At 37.5% G+C, this 24,872-nt stretch overlaps 1 protein-coding gene across 2 annotated transcripts; it reads right to left on the bottom strand.

The window, feature by feature from the left end:
* Positions 1 to 281: 281 nt before the first annotated feature.
* LOC146157267 (uncharacterized) lies at positions 282 to 24,610 on the bottom strand. Of its 2 annotated transcripts, none has more exons than XM_083386338.1 (12): positions 24,401 to 24,610; positions 23,738 to 23,836; positions 22,022 to 23,113; positions 21,567 to 21,703; positions 21,228 to 21,378; positions 20,315 to 20,990; positions 19,848 to 19,960; positions 19,035 to 19,204; positions 18,561 to 18,679; positions 18,087 to 18,241; positions 16,789 to 17,271; positions 282 to 2,848 (listed from the first exon to the last, which is right to left on the bottom strand). In XM_083386338.1, exons 1-11 carry the CDS (start codon positions 24,504 to 24,506, stop codon positions 16,835 to 16,837), a joined length of 3,255 nt encoding a protein of 1,084 aa, XP_083242464.1. In that variant the 5' UTR covers positions 24,507 to 24,610; the 3' UTR covers positions 282 to 2,848; positions 16,789 to 16,834. The 2 variants fall into 2 exon arrangements, with proteins under 2 accessions (XP_083242464.1, XP_083242463.1); XM_083386337.1 differs by having other exon boundaries at positions 19,848 to 19,963; positions 24,401 to 24,609.
* Between the last annotated feature and the right edge of the window lie 262 nt (positions 24,611 to 24,872).

Genomic DNA, 24,872 nt, shown 5'->3' with positions numbered 1-24,872 from the left:
TATGCTTCATCAAGGTGATATATTCAATTTCAGCACTTAAAGACGGGTACAAAAGGTACATGTAGCACATGCGATTTTGACTTTCATACATGCGTTTTCTAAAAGAAAAGCAGCTACAAAAAGTAGAATACTGGCGGTAAGAAACACGAGAAAACATTCACCGAATTCTTGTGGCTTAAGTGAAACTTTACCGCGCGTTACAATTTAATTATTTAAAATTTATCGTAATTTCTAGGTAAAACATAAAGAATTGACTAAACGTCAGTAACAGTAATACCTTAATTATGCGTAGGGCGATTATTTTTTGACGTGTCAAAAAGAAGTCAAAGTTTTGTCAAAATTTTCACGTAACGTCAAAATTTGTCCAAATTATTTTCAAGTCAAAAGGTAACAAAACTAAAAAACTACAGACATAGTTTTGAAATTGTGGTTCAGTTAACATTTTGTCTATATAAATTAGTTTTGAGTTACAATTAACAACATTTTAAGTGTATTATATCATCATCAGAGCATTTTCGGTTTAGCGAGCTGGCAGAAATAACCACACGGATTGTTTTGCTATTTCGATAACAAGGTTTTTGTTAATTTTCTACTATTGTTTTTTACGCTCCGTTTGAACTGTTTACACAACATTTTAGTAAAATCACCAACGTCGTGGTTTGTTCTTTGGAATTTCTATAGTTGTTTGTTATTTTGTAATGCCGAAAATATCAACTAAGTATTTAAGAGTTCTGCATAATCCAAACCAAAATATTTGATTTGTCAACCACCAATCTTCAGTAAAACATCTAAAACGTGTGATTGACGACACCAAGACACAAGTCAAAAACAATATGTTTTTAAACCAATGTATTTCTTAATTGGACAAAATTTTGTCAAAAAAAATATTTTGAGCACAAAATTTGTCAAAATTTCAATTTTTTAGGTCAAAATTTCCTATTTTTAGGTCAAAAAATAATCGCCCTACTAATGAGCAATTGTCTTCAGAAAAGAAATCTGACAACAAAAGTGTAAGTTTGCGCGTAGTTTTATTATACTATGACGACTATGTTAACGCAAAAAAATAAGAAAAGAACAAGGCGAAAACAAACGCGAAGTAAGAAGGAAAAAACTCATGTTTCATGCAATGAAGTACAGAGAGGGGATGAAGTTTATGATAAACTTAAAGGTAATGAAAGTTTCAAAATTGCAGGCCAGACATTTAAGCATTGATTGGTGATGATTTAGCAGCATTGAAACCGAACTTTTTCAAATTAAGTCGGATTGAAGGATAATTATTTGTTTCATTGCGATAAAAAGATAATTAATGTGGAGAAACACTATCATCTTAAACATGGCTTAGAACAAGTAAAACAATAAGAAAGAGAGATTTATAATCACAGCGGTTAGCAAATGACTATACGCAGCGTTTTTTTAACTAAAAAATGACACAGTCGTTGGCTCTCAACACATTACACGCACATTTCGGACGATAATACTGATTGAACAAAAGTTAGATTTTCTGAAAGAAAAAAACGCCATAACGCACTGGTTGGGTTTTAATAACAAAAAAAGATGAAAGAAATTTCGAAAAGCAGTTATACTATTATTTAAAAAAATAGCCGAAAAGTTTCAAAGTTTTGCTGGTAAATTTCAATGGAAACCAGTTTCGCCCTGTTTAAGCGAAAAATTGCCCAAATTAGCTTTTTTGCGATTTACGTTGGCGATACAAGCGGCGCCAGGCAGCATACGAACACACAAACACACACATTACACAAATTGTCGATTGTGTTTACTTTACCATAGGCAGATTCATGACGTTCACGAAAACATTTCCGCGAGATTTTTTTCAACGAACTGAAAGCCGAAGGTTGGCCATGGCAAGCTGCCCAATACGAGCCGTTAAATAATATGGAACAGGAAGGGATTGAAACCGATTTTGCGAACGCTTAGTTGTTGAGAGACGATTAAGTATGCCTCGAATCACAAGGGAACGACGTTTGTGATCAATATAACGCGTGGACTGATTCTGCAACGGTTGCAGAATGTCCTTTTATGTTAAAACGTCACAAAAAAAACAGATCTTCTTCGGTTTTTCACGCCACAGGCGGCAAGCTCAACGTTGGGAAAAAAAATTGACAGGCAGAAAATTGTTGTTTTTTTCGTTTTGAGTCAGGAAATCAGGAAATAAGTTTCACGAGAGGGTTGAAGTTTTGGTTTTGGGAAGTGAGATTTACGGTGTGTAAAACATCTTTTAATTTTGTTTCGCAAAATAAATCACTCGCGACTGTACGACAGAATGTCACTTAAAATTGTCGACTTGCATTTTAAAACGGTAAAACGTGGGGCGCAAGTGCATATCGCCGAAACAATAATAAGACTTTGGTAAATTGGATAGAAATTTAATACGAGCGGTGAAGTGTCAAAGCACTTTTTTAAATATTATAATTGTCGTCACACAACGGAAAAATCACCAAGCGGAAAGCAACCTAAAATTATTGCCGAAGTGATCTCTTATCCAGGCTCCAATTTTCAACCACACCTTTGCGTTGAACCAACCCCCTACCAGTTCCCAGCTTTAAAAGCAGTAGGCTCCTTTTTAAATCCCAAAAAAAGGCAGCGGCGAATACACTGACTTATAAACGGCTTTGGCGATTCGCAATGCTTCGACAAATCAGTGAAAGGCAGCGTGACGTCGGTCGCTCTATGTCGCCGCAAGTGGAAGATGACCCAGTCCCGAATTCGACGCTTGGGGTCGCTGTTTTCCGAGCATACGTTGTTATTTGTTGGAGGTAGATTCGCGAGTGCGCATGTGCAAGGTTGATCGCGACAGCATCATCTTTGGTTAAGGAAGAGCGCGTTTTCTTCTCTTCGGGAATAGAAGCAAAGTTTTATTAATCTATATTACTTGACGTAGGTTGTAGCTACTATAGTTGTTGTATATATTTAGTTGCTCGCAAGGAACCAATAAAATTAGTTGTTTCAATGTCGATTTTTACATGAAATCACAACCAATTCAGATCGATATCTTTCAACTTGAAACGAAAAACCTACCTATGTAACAAAACTAGGAGAAATTGCAGATATTTTAAACGCCCGTCGTATCGCTCTGTAGTTTTAACAGGTAGTGGCCCCTAAACTGTTATTTTCGAAGCGGTGCTGTAAATTTTTACGTGTTTTTTTTTAACAAATATGTATACTTTTTTCCTTGGTCTGGACGACTACCTAGAACGTATATTAACTTGCAATACGAGTATGTTCGAGATAATAACATTACATGTTTGCAATAAGCTGCAATTATGCCAAAGGAACGGTTCGAATCGTTGAATAAATGTGAAACAAGAAACACTTTTTGTTAAAACACAAAACCTTTGCAAAATTGTTTTTTTGTTCACCTTAGAAACGGGGCGTTCAGTGCGCGTTCGGCGAACAATAACCGAAAAACAACACAACAAATAAAAACAGCTACGCCCTAAAAATTGCTCAAAGTAGGCATGCGTATCCGTGCAACAAAAACAAGGCAATTATGCGCAAAAGTCGCACTGCTAAGTTCCCAAGTAAGAAGTAGCGAGAGTAATATGGTTCACCAGGTCTACTGCAACCTTTTCGGCTAACCACGTGTAACAAAAACAAGCACATCAGCGGAAAAATATTCGGCGCTAAAGTATAGGTAAACATTGGGGTTAGGGGCGACGTAAGGCGATACCCTTTCAGTCATACTGCAACTCCGGTGGCAATAACAAATACAACTTGCGTTTGAATCTCGTCATACCATCAGCAAAGTTCACAACAATAATAAACCAAGCCTTGGCATTTTACTCAAACAAAGAGGCACCGGACAGACTTGGACCACTAGATTTATTTTGGCTTTTTAAAATTTAAATAGAACTAAACTTAGAGCATTTCGTTTTTTTCCAAATTTGATTAGAATGATTTCATTTTAGTTTTCTCAAATTAGATTAAAAGAACAGATTTCTTCAAACTTATAATTTAAACTAGAGTGACAAATTTAAATATTTTTCGTTAAAAATAAGTTTTTACCTTTATGTAAACAAAATTGCCACAAACGAGGTCACTTACAAAAACAATCGGTATATTCTTTATGTCGTTTACACATTTAAATCGTTTTTTTTTTCTAAATATTTTTTACAGCTTTGCATGCAGAAATAAAACTGCGTGTCTCAAACAGGGGTCACTTACAAAAACTACCGGTAGATTCTTTATGCAGTTACAGCGGCGTGACAGTTTAGCGACGCGGCACGGTTCACGGCAAGGCTGCGAGCTATTTAGCGTAGGATGGCGAAATACTTGGGCGACAATTCTGCGCCTGAGACCAAAGCTCACTAGCTGGAACGAAGGCTCAAGCCAGGACAGCTGAGAAATTCGAAACCGGACCTCGGATGAAAATCCCGGACGCGAGCCGGAACGCAATAAAGCACGTTTTTTTCGTTTCTTTTGCTTGGTTTATTTAACGCTTATGCAATGCTTGTGCAAATACTTTATCTCGTTTTTTTTTCGTCGGGCAGCAAATGGTACGATAGGAAAATAACGATACGACGCCCGGTGAAGAAAAAATTTTCTGGATATATCGTTTTTCGACAGTGGGTCTAGTTAAGAGGGGCGTGGTTTTTATCAGTTTTTCTTTGAACTAGGATTCCCAGCGCAAGAATGGAATAACATAGCTACCTGTTTTTTTTTTGCTAAATTTCACTAATTTCTGATGAAACATGTTCGCTCGTACAAACAGAAGCGCGCTCACCGTTCTTTTCGCATTCTCACCGTTTCTGTAATTTTCCGTCACGAATTGAGGAATAGGCGCGACCCGTGTTTGGGTTTATCACGGGTCGGTGCAAGCGCTTGTTGGTTTTTCGGCTTTGCCGCTCACTTTAGCTAACGACCAACGGAGAACTGGATACTCGCTTTTTTATGTGACCCGTTTTTGAATAGTTTCTACGTTAACCTGTTGACACTAAGCGAAAACACCATTTTTGCTCCTAATTTTATTTTATTTGCTGGTATAACTGTACCGGGATTATGCGTTTTTAAACCCAATCACAGATTCTAGGGCGAATTGACAGCGAAGATTGGTAAAAAAACAGACGTTTCAAAACTTTTTATACGTGGACCCACCAAAAAATATTTTCGTTCGCTGGACCAGTGTGGACATTTTTAAGGTGACCTCATAAAACAAGTAAGCGTAAGAAACCTATTGTTTAAGAAAACCCTTTTCCAAAGTTGGGAACCACCGCTAAAGCAAAAATACAATCAAGCAATAAGAAATCAAAAGTGGCTCAAAAATTTAAAAATAATTGTTCAGACAATGTTTGACACCCGTTTAACATTAAATTAAAAAAAGTTTCGTAAAAGTTTTGCCATGTGTAGATTAAAAGCGTACGAAGTAAACTTTATACAATTCTGACAAAATTGCCGCCAATTATCGGCTTATCAACCTCACCCTTACTTTGATTTATTAAAATCGGGGCCATTTTATCATAAATCGGACCTCAAAATGTCTCTCATCACCCGGTATGCTTAAGAACTTGGTACAAGGGGGTCGAGGCGTTCACAGGTAAATCTGTTCAATCTTTCAACGAGAACAAGGCACGACAGGCGATATCCCACCACGGGAAAGGCTTACGGACGAAAACCCTTAACCAGCAACCGAGAACGCATAACTAAACCGCAATTCGATACCTACCACTGTTTCTGAAGAGCTGTTTAGCAACACGTAGAGAAAGGGTTTAGGCAGTCTATATAGCTACATTACACCACCGCTGTTTTTTTTTGTTTTTTTTTTCTGATTCAATTTTCCCCGGCTTGAATTAACTGCACTCAAATCACGGTTTTCAAATGACTTGACTTCCTAAGTCTTTTGAGCTAAGCGTTTGTGCCAACTAACTTTGGTTGAAATAAATCGTTTGCAGTAAATATTTTCAAAAAAATGTATTATTTATCTCAATTTGTGCACGTAAAACAATTAGACTGCAACTTCCAACTTTAACAGTTTGGATAGTTTAATGTTTTATTTTATCAATGACTTGACTTGGAGTTGACTTGCATTATTTTTTTATAATACTTGAACTCGAGTTATTTTACAAATGACTTGACTGGGACTCAACAAGTCAGAAAGGACTTGTGTACAACACTGCGATTACACATCCCATGTCTATTTATTAAGGTTTATTTCAATATTGTTTTTTGCTAGTTCAAGGTCGATATTCCACCCCAATATCTAAGGGTCAAGGTTGTCTTTTCGAAAAGTCTATTTGAGCACTGGGAAATGTCCGGGGTTAGTTTGGAGTACAGGGGCCGGTCTATTTCAAACCAGTCACGGTCGTTGAAGACCCCAAGTGCCAGCCAAGCGGCGCGGCTCCTTATAAGGTCAAGAACGCTCCAGTTACGCTCGCTATGCCGCCGCTACCTCTAGGCAAGTTTACATGTCCGCTTAGAAAAATACTTCCATTCATAACAATGCGATTTTTTCACTCCGTGGCCCAGTTTGGTTCAAAGGATCGATTCAAAAGATACGGGATTAGGTGCTTAAATATGTTTGGCGCCTTTCATCCGATAGTCTTTTTGCCATTTCACTATTTTCACCTGGGTAGGTTGTCATGTAGGGTAGTTAAAAAAACATTGCACTTCATCTTTTACTTTCATTCTTATTGGTCGTCCTATGCCATTTCAAATAGCACATTAAAAGATAATTCCTGTTTTACTTTAGCAGTGCATATAAATACAACGAAATACCGGGGCTCAGTCAAATAAACAAGGCACTAAAATTGTATTGTTTAGGCCAGAGCTTGCCAAACTGGGGGTCGCGAAACAAGCTTTAGGGGTCTCGAGTCAAGCTATCAATTTCGAAAAGAGTCTTCAATCTGTTTACATTTTATTTTTTGACTGTTATACGCAAATTTTGAAACACAACAGACAAACAAATTTTTGGTTTTGTTTTACACAAAAGTGTGATAAAAAGGACTCGCAGAAAAGTTTGGGAAGTTCCGTTTTCGTTGAAACTTGTTTAGAATTGGCCAAAAAAGTTAGCACTAAGTTTTTCGCTGCGCTGCTAAAGCCGCAAAGGTGCATTCTAGGTGCAAAAACACGGCGTTCCCCAATAGCCAACCATTTCCGCGGCGCGTCTAATTGAGAGGGAGGGCTAAGCCGTCGGCCTTAACCTGTCAAAGTTTGCGGTTAACGCGTGGAGAAATAATCTCGCACCGATCCGAAACTTTAGAAAGTGTCAGTTTTGGAAGACTGTCAAGCGGTAAGCGCGAAAGTAAGGGGCTTAAGGCCAGTTATGCTGCTTTAGAGTCGGATCGGTTTATCGTAAAAGAATCGTCCATCACACCAAACAGCCACTTTATAGGGTAAAAGTCGCCAATTGTTTTAGCACCCCGAGATTTTGCGGGTTAACTTTTTCGCTGATGCGTTCCAGGAGTGACGTCAATGCTAAGTAAACGGCTTTCCGAAAATACGGCGATAAATTGATGGAAGCTTCACAAGTTAATAATGGATTGCTGTGGACGTATCCGGGAACTGCGGAAATTGGCAACAGAATGCCGAAGGAAATTAGTTTAACATAACCGGAAAAGTGATTGGCAATAGCACAATCAAAGAACGTCATTGCATTTATTTGGAAACTTAACAGATTGACAAAAGTATATTTAAGAAAATTGATTTAACTTATGCAGAAACCTAAAGTATAATGGGACCGGTATATTAAGAAAACAATTTGGCATGTTTAAAACTTGGAAATTTCCAATAGGACAAAAAACGAATTGAAATATTTGGAAACTTTGAAATCGCAGATACTATGGATTTTTGCAATACTAAACTTAAAGAAATAAGTATTTGAACAAACCAAGTTTAAAAAGACAGCGTTTTGCTATTAGCAGAAGCGCATAAAAGTCCACCAGCGGCCAAATTCGTTAATAAATTATCTCAACAAGGGTGCGTGTTGTATGCATTAGGGGTTTAGCCCGCCAAAGTAGACGGCGGTGCTTTCACACCTAAACCAAACGTCAACTATTTACCGAGGGCAGCGTCCCGTCGCATAGCTAAACGGCTGTGGACCGCGACGTTCTTGCAAAACGCGCGATCCTTAATGTCGTTACGGACTTGCATTGGCGCGCTATGCAAGGGACTTAATCCGCCCCACGCATTCCCCGCATTTCACCGCGTCTCTTATCGGCCGAGAATCGCCAAACGGTCGTCGGGTCAACGTCGCGCTGATGTTGCCTGACAAGTACAGCGTTCGCCAGGCCTCGTGTTTATCTTATTACTGGGTTGCCAAACAAATGTTTTAAAAAATTCAAAGACATGAAAAACTATACAAAAAAAATATTTATATAAAAAATAAATTTAGAAGATATTTAAGAACTTTTCAAAGAAGATGTATAGCCTATTAAACACAAAAAATTGGATGGCTCGACGTTTTTTGAAACAAAACAGTATAAATACTTCTTAACTGTTTCGTTTTACTGTAACTTTCTAAACAGATGACTTATGTATGCTAACTAAATCCAAAAGACTATTGAATTACTTTGGAAAAAACATAGAGTTTTCAAAAAAATTCAAATAAATAAATTAATTTAATATCATTAAGACTTCTAACAATTTAACGACTTTGTAGCAAACCCGTATTAGGTTTATTTTAGCCGACTTACTTTGCGTTCGTCCTTGTTCGGCCAACGTAATTGTTCAACGAAATTTTTGTGGGCTTTTGTTTTGCAAGTCCACCTCCATGTAAATCATTTTGTGCTTATAGGCAATTTAGGTGACCTAGCTGTTTGGTATTGGGTTTAATGTGCGAGATTTTGTGAGGTTTTGAAAAGGATTTTTTTGTGACGGCAATAAGTTTTGAGGGCTTTTGGAAAAATAAACATGGCTGCTTTACGGAGTTTGCTTCGTTTTATCGAAGCGTGTTGTAACGTGTGACAACTTTATATCTTCAAAAAGGTGAGATAAATGGGAAAAATCTCATTATAAAGCTCGGAATGGCAGATTGGTAAACAACCCAATATAGCCCTTAAACAGGTTTCTTTTTTTCAGCCAATTTTTTTTTTCGCCAATTGAACAGTTTTTGCATAACAGTTGGGTATTTAATTGTCCTCCGGTTTCTACGCCATTGAAAGAGTGAAAAACGATTTAAATAAATATTTTCAAACAAAGCTACAATTGTACAACTTTTAAAAAGGGGATACGTTTAAGCAACTGGTGCGAATCGGTTCTATTTGGTGCCGTTACGTTGTTAGCAGGAAGCATGTAAAAGGTAGTCATAACCGCGCAACACCATCGACAGGTAATTAGCTTGTTTACCGACGAACAGCGCCGCGTATGGAAGCCAACGGTAGCTTTCCAGTCCAACTGGCGCAGACAAAGAGGCGTTTCATGGAGCTAGGGGACAAGGTTGGTCGAAATAAGGGGGTAAATTGCCTGCAACAAGTAGTCGGGTGCACGGCTACTAATAAAAGCCCACTGTCCCCTTTTAAATCCTATTTTTGTGTTTTGTACTAATACTGATGAAAATCGTATGCGAAGATGTGTTTTCGATTGGTCATTTTTACATGGGTTAAACAACAGTCCAGATAAGCGCTTGTAAAAGAGGACTCGGCTGTTTTAATGGGCCGTTTAATAAAGTTAATTTACGAATCAGGTTAACAAACTTTTAGGCCATGGGCCAATAGAAATGTATGCGCGTTTTGTACGTGCACCTTGCACACACACACACACACACAATCGCACATGTGCGAGTCTAAACAGACGCAACGAGCTGCCACTGTTTTAACTTTTAAAGACTTTAACTACGAAAACCGAGTACCTTTGGACAATCAAATTATAATGTAGCAAAAAATTGTTGGCCCTAAAAAATTAGGGCGTTTTTGTTTATGCGTTAAACATTTCCCTTTAATTATTTACCATTTTGAAAATAACCGAAATCGTACGAAAACGCAAAAAAATCAAACGGTATTCTTAAAACGGTTATTGCGACCAGCATTCATTATATGGGCCGAAAATTTATTTTCGGGACATATCTTGTTTTTGCCGTTATTATATGGGCCGAAAATTTATTTTCGGGACATATCTTGTTTTTGCCGTTATTCTTTTTTGGTTTCCTATGGTTTCCTATGGTTTCCTATGGTTTGTTTCAGACCGAGTTTTGTCCGAAGCTTTATAGAAAAAGTAGACATCGTAGAACCTTCAAATTTTCAGACATGGCGTAGAGTGGTATGTAGGTGCTTTGTAAAAGTTTATGAGGCTGCACTCCCAGGGGCCTTTGCTTGGGGGGTAAAAACCTGAAATATTGCGTTTTAGCACTTTGTAGCTAACGACAGCCATCTAGCAGCAGAAAAACTTTCATACAGAATTCGTTCATATTCGCTTGCTTTGTCCAGCTCGCGTCGCGACGAGGCGGCTGCTGGCATCCCTGCTGCGCCCTATTGTCCCGCGCGTGCAACATTTGTGTTGGAAGTGGCTTGCCTAGTGAAACTATGCACATGCGACTTGCCTTTCATAAAGAGGCCTCTCTAAGTAAAAAAACCTATTGCTCTTACAACACAAAATATTTTACCACCGCAAATTTAAATGCGAATCCTACAGGCAGTGTACACATCTCTGTTAGCACATGTTGTAATTGTTGCACCATTCAAATATATCAACACCAGGTCTAAGCAAATATAATTATACAAGGGCCGCAACAACAAAAAGCTTAAGTTTAACGCATTCTTAACGACGACGTTACAAAGCTACGTCATAACATGGCGTCATAAATAAATAAATCTTGCGTTTATTGGATTTAAATTGGCAAAACTTTCAATATAAAACGTGGCTTATTAGGCACATAAACGTGTTTGCATATTGCTCAAAACTACAGATGTAAACTCTGTTTCAACAGTGATTGCTCAGACCAAGGCATGGTAAAAATTTACACAGTAAAAGTTGGAAAAAGTATAGCAAACCATAGACGTTAAATCATTTAGAGAGAATGAAAATATTGACTTTTTAAACATGCTAGCTGACCAAAATGTAATAACATGGCCGTAAGCATTATCTACGTAAATTTTTATTGATCAAATGTATGTTTCGATCATTTGCCAAAATCTACGCCATATTTGAACCCCCTTCGCTTCAAAGCCATAAGTTATTATATTATTATACACAACTTATAATTGTGTGTAGATATGTTGGATTGGAGTAACATACAGAACAGGTGCAAATAGCAAATATTCTCCAAATACGATGTTTCCAATATTCTCCAAATCGTATTTCATCGTATTGTCGCGGTAATACACAAAGAGGTAAGGCCGTGAATAAAGTTTCACCCACCGTACAATTAACGGAGGGAAGCATTTCGAGTAGGGATGTTCAAGGCAGAATATCGGCGACACATTTATAATGCTTGCTTTAAATGCGGCGTCAGCATTTTTTGGGGCGACCAATTACTTCGCGATAAGCTTCGCCTAATAATTAACTGTCAATAGGGTGTATTTACCGCCGCAAGTTTAAATGCGAAATCTTAAGGCAGTCTACGCCTCTCTGTTAGCACCTGTTGTGCATCTTGCTCCAACCAGCATACCAACATCAGGCCTAAACTTATCTAGCAAAACTTTCGATTTAATAGTTTGCGTATTAGGCACGTAATAGTGTTTTTCATATTGTTTGAAACGACAGATTTAAAGCCTGTTTTAACAGTGATTGCTCGGACCAAGCTATGGTAAAAAATTACCTAGTGAAAGTTTGCAAAAGTATAGCAAACCATAGGCGTTAAACCATTTTTAGTCTTTAAGAGAATGATAATATTTGATTTTCAAACACGTAAGCTGGTCAAAATTGAATAAAATAGCCATATGCATTATCTAAGTAAATTCTATTTATCAAATATATGTTTCGATCATTCCCCAAATTCTACGCCATATTTGAACCCCTTTCGCATCAAAGGCATATTTTAAGTGGGGAAGTTTTCGGCCCATATCTGTTTTTGCTTGCAGAAACAAGTTAAGGAAAATGAAAAACAAAATATATAATATAAAGTACACAATACAAAATATTAAAAAAAAAATTAAAAAAAAAAAAAATTAAAATAAAGTAAAAATTGAAAATAAACACTAAGCCCTGAAAATATATCCCCTGACAAAATATACAACAACCGCACCCCCGTCTAGTTCTTTTTTGGTTTCCTATGGTTTCCTATGGTTTCCTATGGTTTGTTTCAGACCGAGTTTTGTCCGAAGCTTTATAGAAAAAGTAGACATCGTAGAACCTTCAAATTTTCAGACATGGCGTAGAGTGGTATGTAGGTGCTTTGTAAAAGTTTATGAGGCTGCACTCCCAGGGGCCTTTGCTTGGGGGGTAAAAACCTGAAATATTGCGTTTTAGCACTTTGTAGCTAACGACAGCCATCTAGCAGCAGAAAAACTTTCATACAGAATTCGTTCATATTCGCTTGCTTTGTCCAGCTTGCGTCGCGACGAGGCGGCTGCTGGCATCCCTGCTGCGCCCTATTGTCCCGCGCGTGCAACATTTGTGTTAGAAGTGGCTTGCCTAGTAAAACTATGCACATGCGACTTGCCTTTCATAAAGAGGCCTCTCTAAGTAAAAAAACCTATTGCTCTTACAACACAAAATATTTTACCACCGCAAATTTAAATGCGAATCCTACAGGCAGTGTACACATCTCTGTTAGCACATGTTGTAATTGTTGCACCATTCAAACATATCAACACCAGGTCTAAGCAAATATAATTATACAAGGGCCGCAACAACAAAAAGCTTAAGTTTAACGCATTCTTAACGACGACGTTACAAAGCTACGTCATAACATGGCGTCATAAATAAATAAATCTTGCGTTTATTGGATTTAAATTGGCAAAACTTTCAATATAAAACGTGGCTTATTAGGCTCATAAACGTGTTTGCATATTGCTAAAACTACAGATTTAAACTCTGTTTCAACAGTGATTGCTCAGACCAAGGCATGGTAAAAATTTACACAGTAAAAGTTGGAAAAAGTATAGCAAACCATAGACGTTAAATCATTTAGAGAGAATGAAAATATTGACTTTTTAAACATGCTAGCTGACCAAAATGTAATAACATGGCCGTAAGCATTATCTACGTAAATTTTTATTGATCAAATGTATGTTTCGATCATTTGCCAAAATCTACGCCATATTTGAACCCCCTTCGCTTCAAAGCCATAAGTTATTATATTATTATACACAACTTATAATTGTGTGTAGATATGTTGGATTGAAGTAACATACAGAACAGGTGCAAATAGCAAATATTCTCCAAATACGATGTTTCCAATATTCTCCAAATCGTATTTCATCGTATTGTCGCGGTAATACACAAAGAGGTAAGGCCGTGAATAAAGTTTCACCCACCGTACAATTAACGGAGGGAAGCATTTCGAGTAGGGATGTTCAAGGCAGAATATCGGCGACACATTTATAATGCTTGCTTTAAATGCGGCGTCAGCATTTTTTGGGGCGACCAATTACTTCGCGATAAGCTTCGCCTAATAATTAAGTGTCAATAGGGTGTATTTACCGCCGCAAGTTTAAATGCGAAATCTTAAGGCAGTCTACGCCTCTCTGTTAGCACCTGTTGTGCATCTTGCTCCAACCAGCATACCAACATCAGGCCTAAACTTATCTAGCAAAACTTTCGATTTAATAGTTTGCGTATTAGGCACGTAATAGTGTTTTTCATATTGTTTGAAACGACAGATTTAAAGCCTGTTTTAACAGTGATTGCTCGGACCAAGCTATGGTAAAAAATTACCTAGTGAAAGTTTGCAAAAGTATAGCAAACCATAGGCGTTAAACCATTTTTAGTCTTTAAGAGAATGATAATATTTTATTTTCAAACACGTAAGCTGGTCAAAATTTAATAAAATAGCCATATGCATTATCTAAGTAAATTCTATTTATCAAATATATGTTTCGATCATTCCCCAAATTCTACGCCATATTTGAACCTCTTTCGCATCAAAGGCGCCGCAAATTTAAATGCGAAATCTAGTGGCAACTCTAATCCAACATATCAACACCAGGCCTACACAACTTAAAATTGTGTGTTGATATGTTGGATTGGAGTAACATACTATACAGGTGCAAATAGCAAATATTCTCCAAATACGATTTTTTCAAATATTCTCCAAATCGTATTTCATCATATTGTCGTGGTATTACACAAACAGGTAAGGCCGTGAATAAAGTTTCACCCAGCGTACAATTAACGGAGGAAAGCATTGCGAGTAGAGATGTTCAAAGCAAAATATCGGCGACTCATTTATAATGCTTGCTTTCAATGCGGCGTTAGCTTTTTTTCGGGCGACCAATAACTTCGCGATAATCTTCGCCTAATAATCAAGTGTCAATAGGGTGTATTTACCGCCGCAAATTTAAATGCGAAATCTTGAGGCAGTCTACGCCTCTGTTAGCACCTGTTGCGCATCTTGCTCCATCCAGCATACCAACATCAGGCCTAAACATCTAGCAAAACTTTCGATTTAATAGTTTGCGTTCTGAGCACATAATAGTGTTTTTCATATTGTTTGAAACTACAGATTTAAAGTCTGTTTTAACAGTGATTGCTCGGACCAAGCCATGGTAAAAAATTACCGAGTAAAAGTTTGCAAAAGTATAGCAAACCATAGACGTTAAACCATTTTTAGTCTTTAAGAGAATGATAATATTTGATTTTCAAACACGTAAGCTGGCCAAAATTTAATAAAATGACCATACGCATTATCTACGTAAATTCTATTCATCAAATATATGTTTCGATCATTCCCCAAAATCTACGCCATATTTGAACCCCTTTCGCATCAAAGGCATAAGTTAAGTGGGGAAGTTTTCGGCCATATCTGTTTTTGCTTGCAGAAACAAGTTAAGGAAAATGAAAAACAAAATATATAATATAAAGTACACAATACAGAATATTAAAAAAAAAAATTAAAAAAAAAAAATTAAAATAAAGTAAAAATTTAAAATAAACACTAAGCCCTGAAAATATATCCCCTGACAAAATATACAACAACCGCACCCCCGTCTAGTTTAACTTTGTAACGAAACAAACTTCAAAAAATAGATATATTTCGCACGGGTTCTTTGCACGTATGAACCCCTAACAGCCGATCACAAGATGCAGTGCAAAAATTCCTGGGCAAAGTAGCCGCGACAAATTACCTTGTTACGACGTGCGCAGGTACAGTACAGGTAGGTACGCAATCGGTCACCGAAATTGACAGCGCTCGAAAAAAAGCAAGCAATCAAAAAACGGAACAAGCCAGACTGGTTTAATTGGCCCTGAAGACTGGAACTCAGGAAACCCGGGAAGCTACGGCTTTGCCGAGTGTCACGGCGTTTTGAGCGGGGCCCGAACGGCACGTTTGGCTCGGTGGCCTGAAATAGCTGGCATACCAGCAGGGCAGTGGCGTTAGAGGCGAGCCCGGGCCTGTTGTTGGTGGTTCGCATCACTGAAAGCGACTATTTGGCGATAGCGACCACTTTCTCTCACGTATCTTGCCAATGATTCTGCTTTTGCTGGTCATGTTATGGAAATGCATTAAGGGGGGATAGTATTGCTCTTTTCTTGTGATTTTGATACAGTATTACTCAATATTTTTTGTAAAGGCTATTATTGGTTACTTTTTACCGCTGGATTACATTGATGACTGCTGTTTTGATTTTTTAAGTTTTGGCAATCCGGCGATATTTGAAATTTGGTGGGTTTAGTTCGTTGTCGCGTTTGTGGATCAAGATAAAAGAATTGCCTGTTTTGGAAACTTAAAAACGTTTCCAACTTGTATCACAGATTTTTAAACTTTCTTAGAACGTTAATCGATAAAAAGAAACAACACCTTAAAATTACCTATAATGCAAACTGACTTTTCTGCTTTTTTCACCATTTAAATGACATGAATAGCCGATGTGTAAAAAATGCATCCTTTTGGCCATGTTAAATGACTAAGTAGTAAACAAAACAAAAAACTAGTAAAACAGCCTGTTTTTTTATAGGAAGCGAAAAACTAACAATAAAATTCTCGACCAGTTTAGAAAATGGACCACCCCGGTAGGTTTAAGTGCCGAGGGGTAGGCACGTCTATGAGGCGATTTGGCGAGAGATAAACGCTGTGAGAATGTGACAAATGTTTTTGACGACCACTGCGGGTTGCACGGCTTACAACAATAAATACCTAAGCCTTCAGTAGCGTTTCATCAAACAAGCCGAAATGATAACAACTTAATGCTAACGAACAAAATATGTATACCTCAGCTGTAGCGCACACACTAAGACTACCAAACATACTACGTAAATATCTTTATATTGTCGTTGAAATAATAGGACGAGATATTGTAGGTTGACTAGCTTTTGCTACAAAACGTCAGGCTTGGGCACCGACTTAGTGAGATAAACAACTGCAAAGCGTTCATTTGCAAGTTCGCTTTAATTAATGAAGTACTAGAACACATATAACCACACGCGCATGACTTAGCCCAGGGTGCTTTAACACTGCCAGCATCTGGGGCCACCATTTTATTTGCCATTTTTTGCACTTTCGCGCAAAAAAAATTGTTTAAAATTCGTTTGTTTTGGGAAACTTTCTTAATCGTTATTCGTATATTTTGAGATTTGTTGGGTCTAGGTATGCCAATGGAAAAAAGTTTTGGCATCTCTAAATCAACAGTGTTCAGCAGGCCATAGAAAAATATGTTACGGACAATCGGAGTTTTGGACGTATTTCGAGCTCTGCAAACCGTTAAAGTTAATACACCAAGTCGTAGAAAAAACACGCGTACCAACCTGTGCATATAAATAGTGCTTGCCCTTGTAACTTGAGCGTTGAGTACTACACATCGGACTCTTTGGGAAGACCGACCCTTGGCGGTATGGGAGGGGGCGAGGAAAGGTATGGCATCGATCCGGGGTACTTATGTGGGTGAGGGGGCTGCGTGGGGTGAAGTGAGGGTGACTCGACACTGTAGCTCCTCAGGATACGCCTCTGGGACGGCGAGGAGGGTATCCGCCCGTTCCCGGGAGAAGAAGAGTCCTTGAGAGGAGCGGACATGATTGGGATGCGCGGAGGAGGTGGTGCTCCCACGACGCTGTTGCCAGGGGCAACGGAGGAGGAGTTGCTCTTCCGACAGGTGTTGAGCCACCGCATGATGCGAGCGTTCTTCTCGATGATGCTGACCGAAGGCACTTGGGAGAGGCTGGCGGTCATCGGATCGACTTCCATGGGATGGAGTACCTCGTCGGGTCCGTCTCGCACGTAAGCAGATGCTCCTGTGGATTTTTTTTTTTTGGAATTGTGCGTTACGGGCAGATAGGACAACTAGATTTGTTTTGGCTTTTTAAAGTTAAATGAGAAGTAAAATTAGGACATTTCTTAGTTTTTCCAAATTAGATTGGAAATCGAATTAGGTTGTTTTAGATTTGCTTAAATGAGATTAGAATTAGAATTCTGGAGAATTAGCCGCATTTTGCTCTATTGAATTAGAGAAAAATAAATTATTTAGTCTAGTTGTTCAAATCAGGTTACGGACATAACTTAGCGAATCTCGCAGGATTTTCGGCTAAGTCCCAGTATGAAATAATATAAAGTCTATCGAAGTTCATTTTAAAAAAATCGATTTTCATTAAAAATCGATACATGTCAAAATAGGTTTAGTAGCATTATGGGTAAGGTGTCCTTAGGTATGGTTATTTTATTAGGCAGCCTTTCATTTTGGCGATGGTATAATTTTTTGTGGTAAACGTGTCCCAAACGAAATATGTGTCTCAATGTAATTATTTTTCTGACGTTTTGCACTTGACAAACAAATACAGTATATATAATGTACCTCTTTAAATGGTATCTCTAAAAATACGTTAATAACCTTCAACTGGTGTCATTTGTTTTAGACGCGTGATAGCATGTATATATGTATATATAAAAGAACTATCTAATGTCGTTTTATGTCATTCACCCTGAAGAAGGCGGCTTGGATAGGTCGCCGAAACGTGGGTTAACAATTACAATAAACAGAGCAGCTGTTTTGATCAATATTATGCCCGGTAACAACATATCTTACATAAAAACTATGCATTTTCCAAATTACCTGCAAATGAGAAGTCCGATTCGCTGCTTACAAGTGCGGTGGTAAAGAGGGTATCGGGGGAATTGGGGTAAGGTGACATCATCGCTTCACCCATTCCCATGGACGAGAAAAACCTGTCCAGCTCGTTCTGAACCATGCTCACGTCAGATTTGGACCTAAAAAATACGTTTATAAAAACTTGAGGGTTTCAGCTATAAATAAACGAAAAAAAATCATTAGGAATAAGTAAAAGATACATTAGGTATAAATTATGTAGAAATAGCTTTAGGTATAAATAGAATAGTCTTTAGCTTTTAATGATGTAAATGGGTATTTAGATATAAATTAAAAGAGGATTTAAATGTCATTAATATAAAAGTGTAGCTTGTAAACTTTTTTAACTCAAAACATAGAACTGTTCCAATTTACACCAATACCGCTTATAATTGGCCTTTTAGCTTTAATGCAAACTATTATTTTTGTCAGTCTTTTTACCTTTGTCTGTGATTTCTCTTTAGCGATGAGCTTCTCGAAGATGTTGGAGTCCTCTTCAGTGAGGAATAGGGAGTGGAAGAGGAAGACCTCGAGTTGTGAGAAGAAGACATTCTCGCTTGCTGAATTTTAACAAAGAGAGTTGCAAATAAAAATTAATGGTTAAAGAAGCAGTTGCAAAACTGTATTATTATTGCTTTCAAAAAATAAATACCAAAACTATGTTTTTTGTATTTAATGTATTAAACACTACCACCCTAATTAGATACGTTTATAAAAATTAATACAAACGAAGGACAATATATATGAATTTATAAACTAAAAATTCAACTTAATAAAATAAACATCTTATTCAATCCAGTTCTAAATTTGGATTTTTAAACTTTTAGTTTCTAAACTTATTTAGTAATTCCTATAAGTTTTACAATTGACTACAACGCATATTTACCTATCGGTTGTACTACAATTTATGCTTACCTGTTTGTGGGGTGACATTGTGGGTGACACTGGGGCATTTGTGTGTCGCTTTGAGTTACTTCGGGCATTGGTGGGTTGCATGGGGTAGGGGAACGTGGGTTTCATGGGCATAGTGGGGTTCACAAAACCAGGCTTCTGTTTGCGAGGCTTCAGGTCATTTGCAGTGAGAGCTACAGACAAAACATATTTTTTTGTACTTTGGTGTATGTTCAAGCATAAGTTAAGATTGTGGGTATAAATGTTTTGTATCACATTAACAAGAGATATACTAAAATATCTGTTTACCAATAATATAGGTAACGGTAAAGTTTTTTCTTAAAAAACAAACAAATTTCCCATTTTTTTTAATTCTGTTAAGCATAATGCCAAGTTAGCATGCCGAAAAAGAGTTTAATTAACATGTTATTTATTTTTTTTTTAAATATTTAAAATTTTGAGGATATTTTGAGTAAATAAAAAAATTCGTATCGGTTTGCAAAATCCTAAAAAAATCATCGGTTGTTCTCTAACATTAACCCTATTTTGAAAAGAATTATATATACATGACTTTTAAAGTTCACAATTTAGATAAGATAATATGTCTATTGCCTAGGTATCTTTGATGTTACAACGGCTGCTGACAGTAACAATCACAACATATTCTTTACAAAAACGTGTGATTAACTTAAAAAACATTAAGTTTGAAAATCAATTAAAAAAACGGGTTTCAGCTTAACTGGTCCTGTTGACTAGCTTAAAAATGACAAAAACAGAAATTTAGAAACAGGGAGATAACTTTATTACTTAATAATAAATTGTCAAAGGGAGCCTTACCAGTGAATGGTTTGGCAGCATCGTTGGACATAGAGCTTGATGTGTTTTGCGATCTCATGGTGTTGATGGTCTCATCATTAACCACACCAGATCGGCTTAATGAGTTGGTATTGCTTCTAAAAATATATATAGTGTCTTATTTTATTTTAATTTAAAGGTATATTAGAATAAAACTTAAAGTTAAAGAGCAAAACGGTTTTAACTTGCAGGTAAATCATATCGTTGTGTAATTTTTAGTCATTTAACTTGAACTTTGTCACAAAATAAAAAAACGAATATCACAAACTGTGTTAAGTTTAAGTGGTTTTCAACAAACATTTAAATTTTCAATTTAAACCAGTGCATTTCTAAATCTTATTTTGCTAGACATGACAAAAGTGTCTTATTTACGACAAACAGTATTGCTGTCTCAGTAAAGCAGGAAGTACCACTAAAAAAAATTATACAAAAATACAAAATGTTTTTACCTTAAATTACAGTCTGGTGCTACTTCTCTCCTTGACCTTGGTGCCAGCATTGGGGAATTTGGTATTCCAGCAGGATTTTGGAGACCAGTGGCCGCAGGGGCCTGGTCGATTCTATTCAAAGGCTGCGTTGAGATTACTTGATTGTCTCCGTAGCTTGTCCACGGCCGAGAATCCGAGTATGCACTTTCTGTGCTTTTGCTTGCCTCGTTCTGATAACCGCTGGCTCTTCTGTTTAACGAGCCAGGAGAGGAATTGGCCGAGCTTTTGGACTTTGAATAGGAAGACGGCGGGTATTTGTTGGTTACGATACCGATGTCGACATCGTTAGCTCCGAAATAGTCCATCGCTTGTTCGCCGGTCGGCGTTTTCGATCGAGAGCTTTCCGGCGTTTTCGATCTGGTCGTGCTGCCGAATTCGATGTCGCCGAGGGCCTCAGAGCCGCGCAGCAAATTGTTGATGTTATCGGCCACCGAGCGCTCATTTGCCTTTTCCGATATCGTCCGACAAAAATGGTTTTGTCCGACAAGTGTCCTGGACTCTGTGGTGGTTTCGGGTGACGTAGCGTTTAATCTTGCTTCATCGTCTTGTTCCAAGGGGTTGAATATTTCCTCCAACGCTTCCGTGATACTCTTTCGTGCACCTGGCTTGTTGTAGTTGACGTCTATCGAAAGGGAGCCTACAATGTTTAAAAATTTGCTTTGAAACAGGGCTGTCTGTAATTCCTTTAAATTAGTTCAAGCAAAAAAACTTTCCAAGAAGCCAACTCAATTTACAAAAAGTCACAATGAAAGGTTGAAAAATAATTGCATGGTTAATGCTGTTTAACCACTTTTAAGTGTTGAATAAACACGCAAAGAGTAAAAATTTCCTAAATGACAACCCTTCATAACCAGTTTTGCAAGACTTTTTTTACCTTCATGGTAGGAAATTCGATTGGATTTTCTGTTTTCTGCCGAGGCTGGTTGCCGACTCCATGATTTACGTTGACGGGGAAGATTCGTTAGCGGAGAGGTCAACACCATGTCGGGGTCTGGGGTTAGAGATGTAGGGGCTGCCGCTTTATTCTAAAGAAACAAAATCAAAATAGTTTAACTACAAAGCAGCATTTAAATCATTTTCAAGACAAACTGACCAATACCAAACAGAATTACTTTTTATAAAGCGTTTGCAAGAAGCTAAATCATAATGTTAGAAGCTAATACTGTTGTTTAATATGAAACATAAATAAAAACATTCAAAACCATAAATTTACCAATGATAACTGCAGGCTTGTATCCATTGTATGAGCAAGGTCCCATGATCTTCGCTTTAAGCGTTGTGAAGACACCCTTCTTACACTTGCTAAAGGAGGACGTGATTCAACTTGATTTGAAAAGTCAACATCATTGCCTGAGCGAAGGATTTTGTATTAAGTAAGTGTTTCAATATTATAAATTGTGGTCAGCAAATATGCTTGTTGCTTGGCCAAAAATAACCTGTGAAGATCAAAATGAATGGTTATTGAAACCACTAAATTAAAAGTTTAATAAAATGGTGCTAGAAAAGACAGATTTATTGCTCGAAATATCTCAATATATATTTACACATGGGATGGGATCATTAGGAATTTATGAAACACCCCAATAGGCATATTATCCTTTTACAACAAATGAACAGAATATATAATGTATATATACTACATATTTCCTGTGTTGTTGGTCAACTCACCATAAGCATTAGGGTCATCTTCTTTGCTTGAAGAACTTCTACGCCGAACCACACCACGTTGGTGTTCAGCTTCGAAGCGCTCCGGCTTGCTTAACTTCTCTTGCAAATATTTACTTTGGGCACCTCCGTTTTCAATCACCGACAACGGCCGTCCTCGTAAATGCGCCGGCTTAGAAGCAGGGGGAGGCTTGTCTGTGGTCGGCGACTGTTTACCTTGCTCAGAGCCAGGTTTAGTTACCTTTTTATCGGCAATAGTCCTGGGTACGACAGTAAATGTGTTCGATTTAGGTCTGGCAGAAGGCGACATAAACTCGAGGCTGTTTTCGTCTTGCGTCTTGGGGTGATTGCTAGCCGTTGATATTTTCTCATATTTTGGCTTATTGTTGCTGACTTTCTTCAGATTGTTCCTTGCATGCTTAAGCTGGGACCTGGGGCTCATTACAGGGTTGCTGTCTGAAACTGTCCGATCAAGGGGGTACCTGTCAGTTTGGCGAGCAATAGCTTCTCTGTTTCGGTAAACGCTTGCCCCAACACTGGCCGAGCGGTATTTAGATCCTTTGCCCGCAGTGCTGGAACGTGATTGCCTTGATTTTCCCGATGTACTGTCATCTGGACTAGCTCCACCGGAAATGGTAGAAGTAACGGCCTTGAGACCTTCCTTTGCTTTATTCAGGTAGTTTGAAAGGGATTTAGCGCGGTTTGTATTCTTGCCATTGCTACTCGGCGTCGGTTCTTTGCAGCTTTTTTGCGATGATGCTGCTTCAGGAACAGGAGCTTTGCGCATTGGCACAGGTTGGACTACGACAACATCGGTTTCTCTAGTTTGCATTGGCATGGAATTTCCCAGTCTTGTAGTGAAGTTACTGTCAGTGCCCGATCGCACCACTGTTCGGTGGGTGGGTTGAATTGCACTGTAGAAGGTGCCATTGCTCTGCGATCTGTGGATGCTGTCTTTGGAATAGTGGTTTGCGACATCGCATCCCACATAATCGCTGGTATCTTCATCGTCCATGTTTATGGGAGAACCGGTCGAAGCTGTTCCCATTGAATGTGTTCCAGTGCTGTCATTGTGCGGCGACGTGCTGTGCAGCTCTGTTAAACGTTTAAAAATCATCAAACGTTTTTATTTTAGTTTAAATGTATTTTGGAAATGGAGTCATTTGCCATGAATCTTAATTTCCACTAAATAAGTTTGACTAACACACTCTAGGTTAGTGTGCATGATTTAACTAAGCACACCGTTTCACCGTTTTCATATTTAACTAAGCACACCGTCTCCAAATTTCATTTTTGCATTGTTAGATAAATTATGCTAATTTTACATATTCTATTGATGACGTATAAAGTATTAGGGATTATTATATTAGGACAATGTTGCAGTACAAGTTGTGAAAGTAAACTAAACAACAAAAAATATATGTGTAGGCTATAAATAAATGCTTAAATTTTACAAAGAATTATACAGATATTAAGTAGGACCTCTAGTGAGAAAGCAATTTTAACCCACAAAAAGGTAAGAAACCACCAAACCAAAAAATAAGTATTATGTGCTGCTAGCAAGAGAATACATACAAATCCCAGTAAATTGTTTTCAGGTGGACTATTTCATAAAAACTAAGTTTTATAAATCATATAATGAAAACTAAGTATAAAGTGTTTTACACTTACAGAAAGACACAACATATGTAAATATACTACTACAAAATACTGCCTTACCTAGTGTAAACCTTCTTTGTCTAGCTTTTGAGCTCTTTACATACTTAAGCTTGTCAGCTTCCAATCTTTCAGCAGCTGTTTTTCGTCTGCTTTGAGGGTCTATTTAAAAGATAAATTGCTTAAAAATGATTAACCAAGCAACTGTTTATTACATCCTAAGATGTATCTTAATTTTTGGCATTCATCACGAATATAAAGTTACTAAAATATTTTTTGTAAGTCATGAAGAACACGGCTGTTTGGTGTCTTTTTTTCTTAACTATAATTTTTATTTATTTATGGTACCATTCAAAACATTTATTCTTCCTTTCAGTTAGTTTTCCAATTTTATGGTAAATGACAATTGAATTCAACAGAATTTAGGTTAAACATTAATTAGTCTGTTTGGAGCAAATACAATAAAAGGTGTATTTGAACAAAAGGTTGATCAGCCCTAAATGACTGAAAAGAATTCTAAAAAAAATTCCAATGGCCTTAATCAACTCATCAACTCTCTGTAACAGTGTTACCCAAACAAGAAAAAATGTTTAAGATTTGATTCACTAAAGATTCATTATCTCTCACAACGTAATCTTGCTATCAGGTGCTATCAGGGATTTGTGTGTCTCGTGGGGTTTTGAGCAAGGAAATACAGTGAATAACAAAGTGACAAGTGTTTCTTACTTTGACTAGACAAGTTTGACGGTCGACGATATTCGGAACTTTTATTCAGCTTTCGGTTGTGCGACTTTCCATAGTTCGGCGTGCAGTCAACAGCTGCCATTTTCATATGTAGAAAATCTTGTACTTCAAAGGCACGATGAACAGCCTTTTATGTTTACTTTATTACACAAAAGTTAAAACACTTGTATCTAAATCAAAATATTCAACTGTTTACATACTAAATACTCAAGTGTTTTTAATATATACAAGTAATCAAAAGTAATTCACAAACAAGCATATTTAGAAGATTTCAGGGCGCTGGTCTGGGAATCCTACCACATTTTCTTCCGGGGGGGGGGGGTTATATTGCCAACAATATTTGGGTAAGGGTGTGAGTGCGTTTAGGTTTGGGTGGTTCAACTATTAATATTACATTTATTTTTACATATCTATGCCTTACTTATAATTTCAACTTCGACGACTTGTTTCGTTA

This window comes from Ascidiella aspersa, chromosome 4 (genome assembly GCF_963924565.1).
Source record: "Ascidiella aspersa chromosome 4, kaAscAspe10.2, whole genome shotgun sequence".
NCBI lineage: Eukaryota > Metazoa > Chordata > Ascidiacea > Phlebobranchia > Ascidiidae > Ascidiella > Ascidiella aspersa.
The sequence above is the reverse complement of the archived record's forward strand: the minus strand, read 5'-3'. Positions and strand labels throughout refer to the sequence as shown.

What these genes read in the sequence shown, in the direction of transcription:
- LOC146157267 (XM_083386337.1), bottom strand. Translation starts at nt 24,506, where the DNA reads ATGAAAATGGCAGCTGTTGACTGCACGCCGAACTATGGAAAGTCGCAC. An exon ending in ACAAAGAAGGTTTACACTAG is followed by an intron (nt 23,114 to 23,737) that starts GTAAGGCAGTAT and finishes AACGTTTAACAG; the next exon opens with AGCTGCACAGCACGTCGCCG. An exon ending in AAGAGAAATCACAGACAAAG is followed by an intron (nt 18,242 to 18,560) that starts GTAAAAAGACTG and finishes CGTATTTTTTAG; the next exon opens with GTCCAAATCTGACGTGAGCA.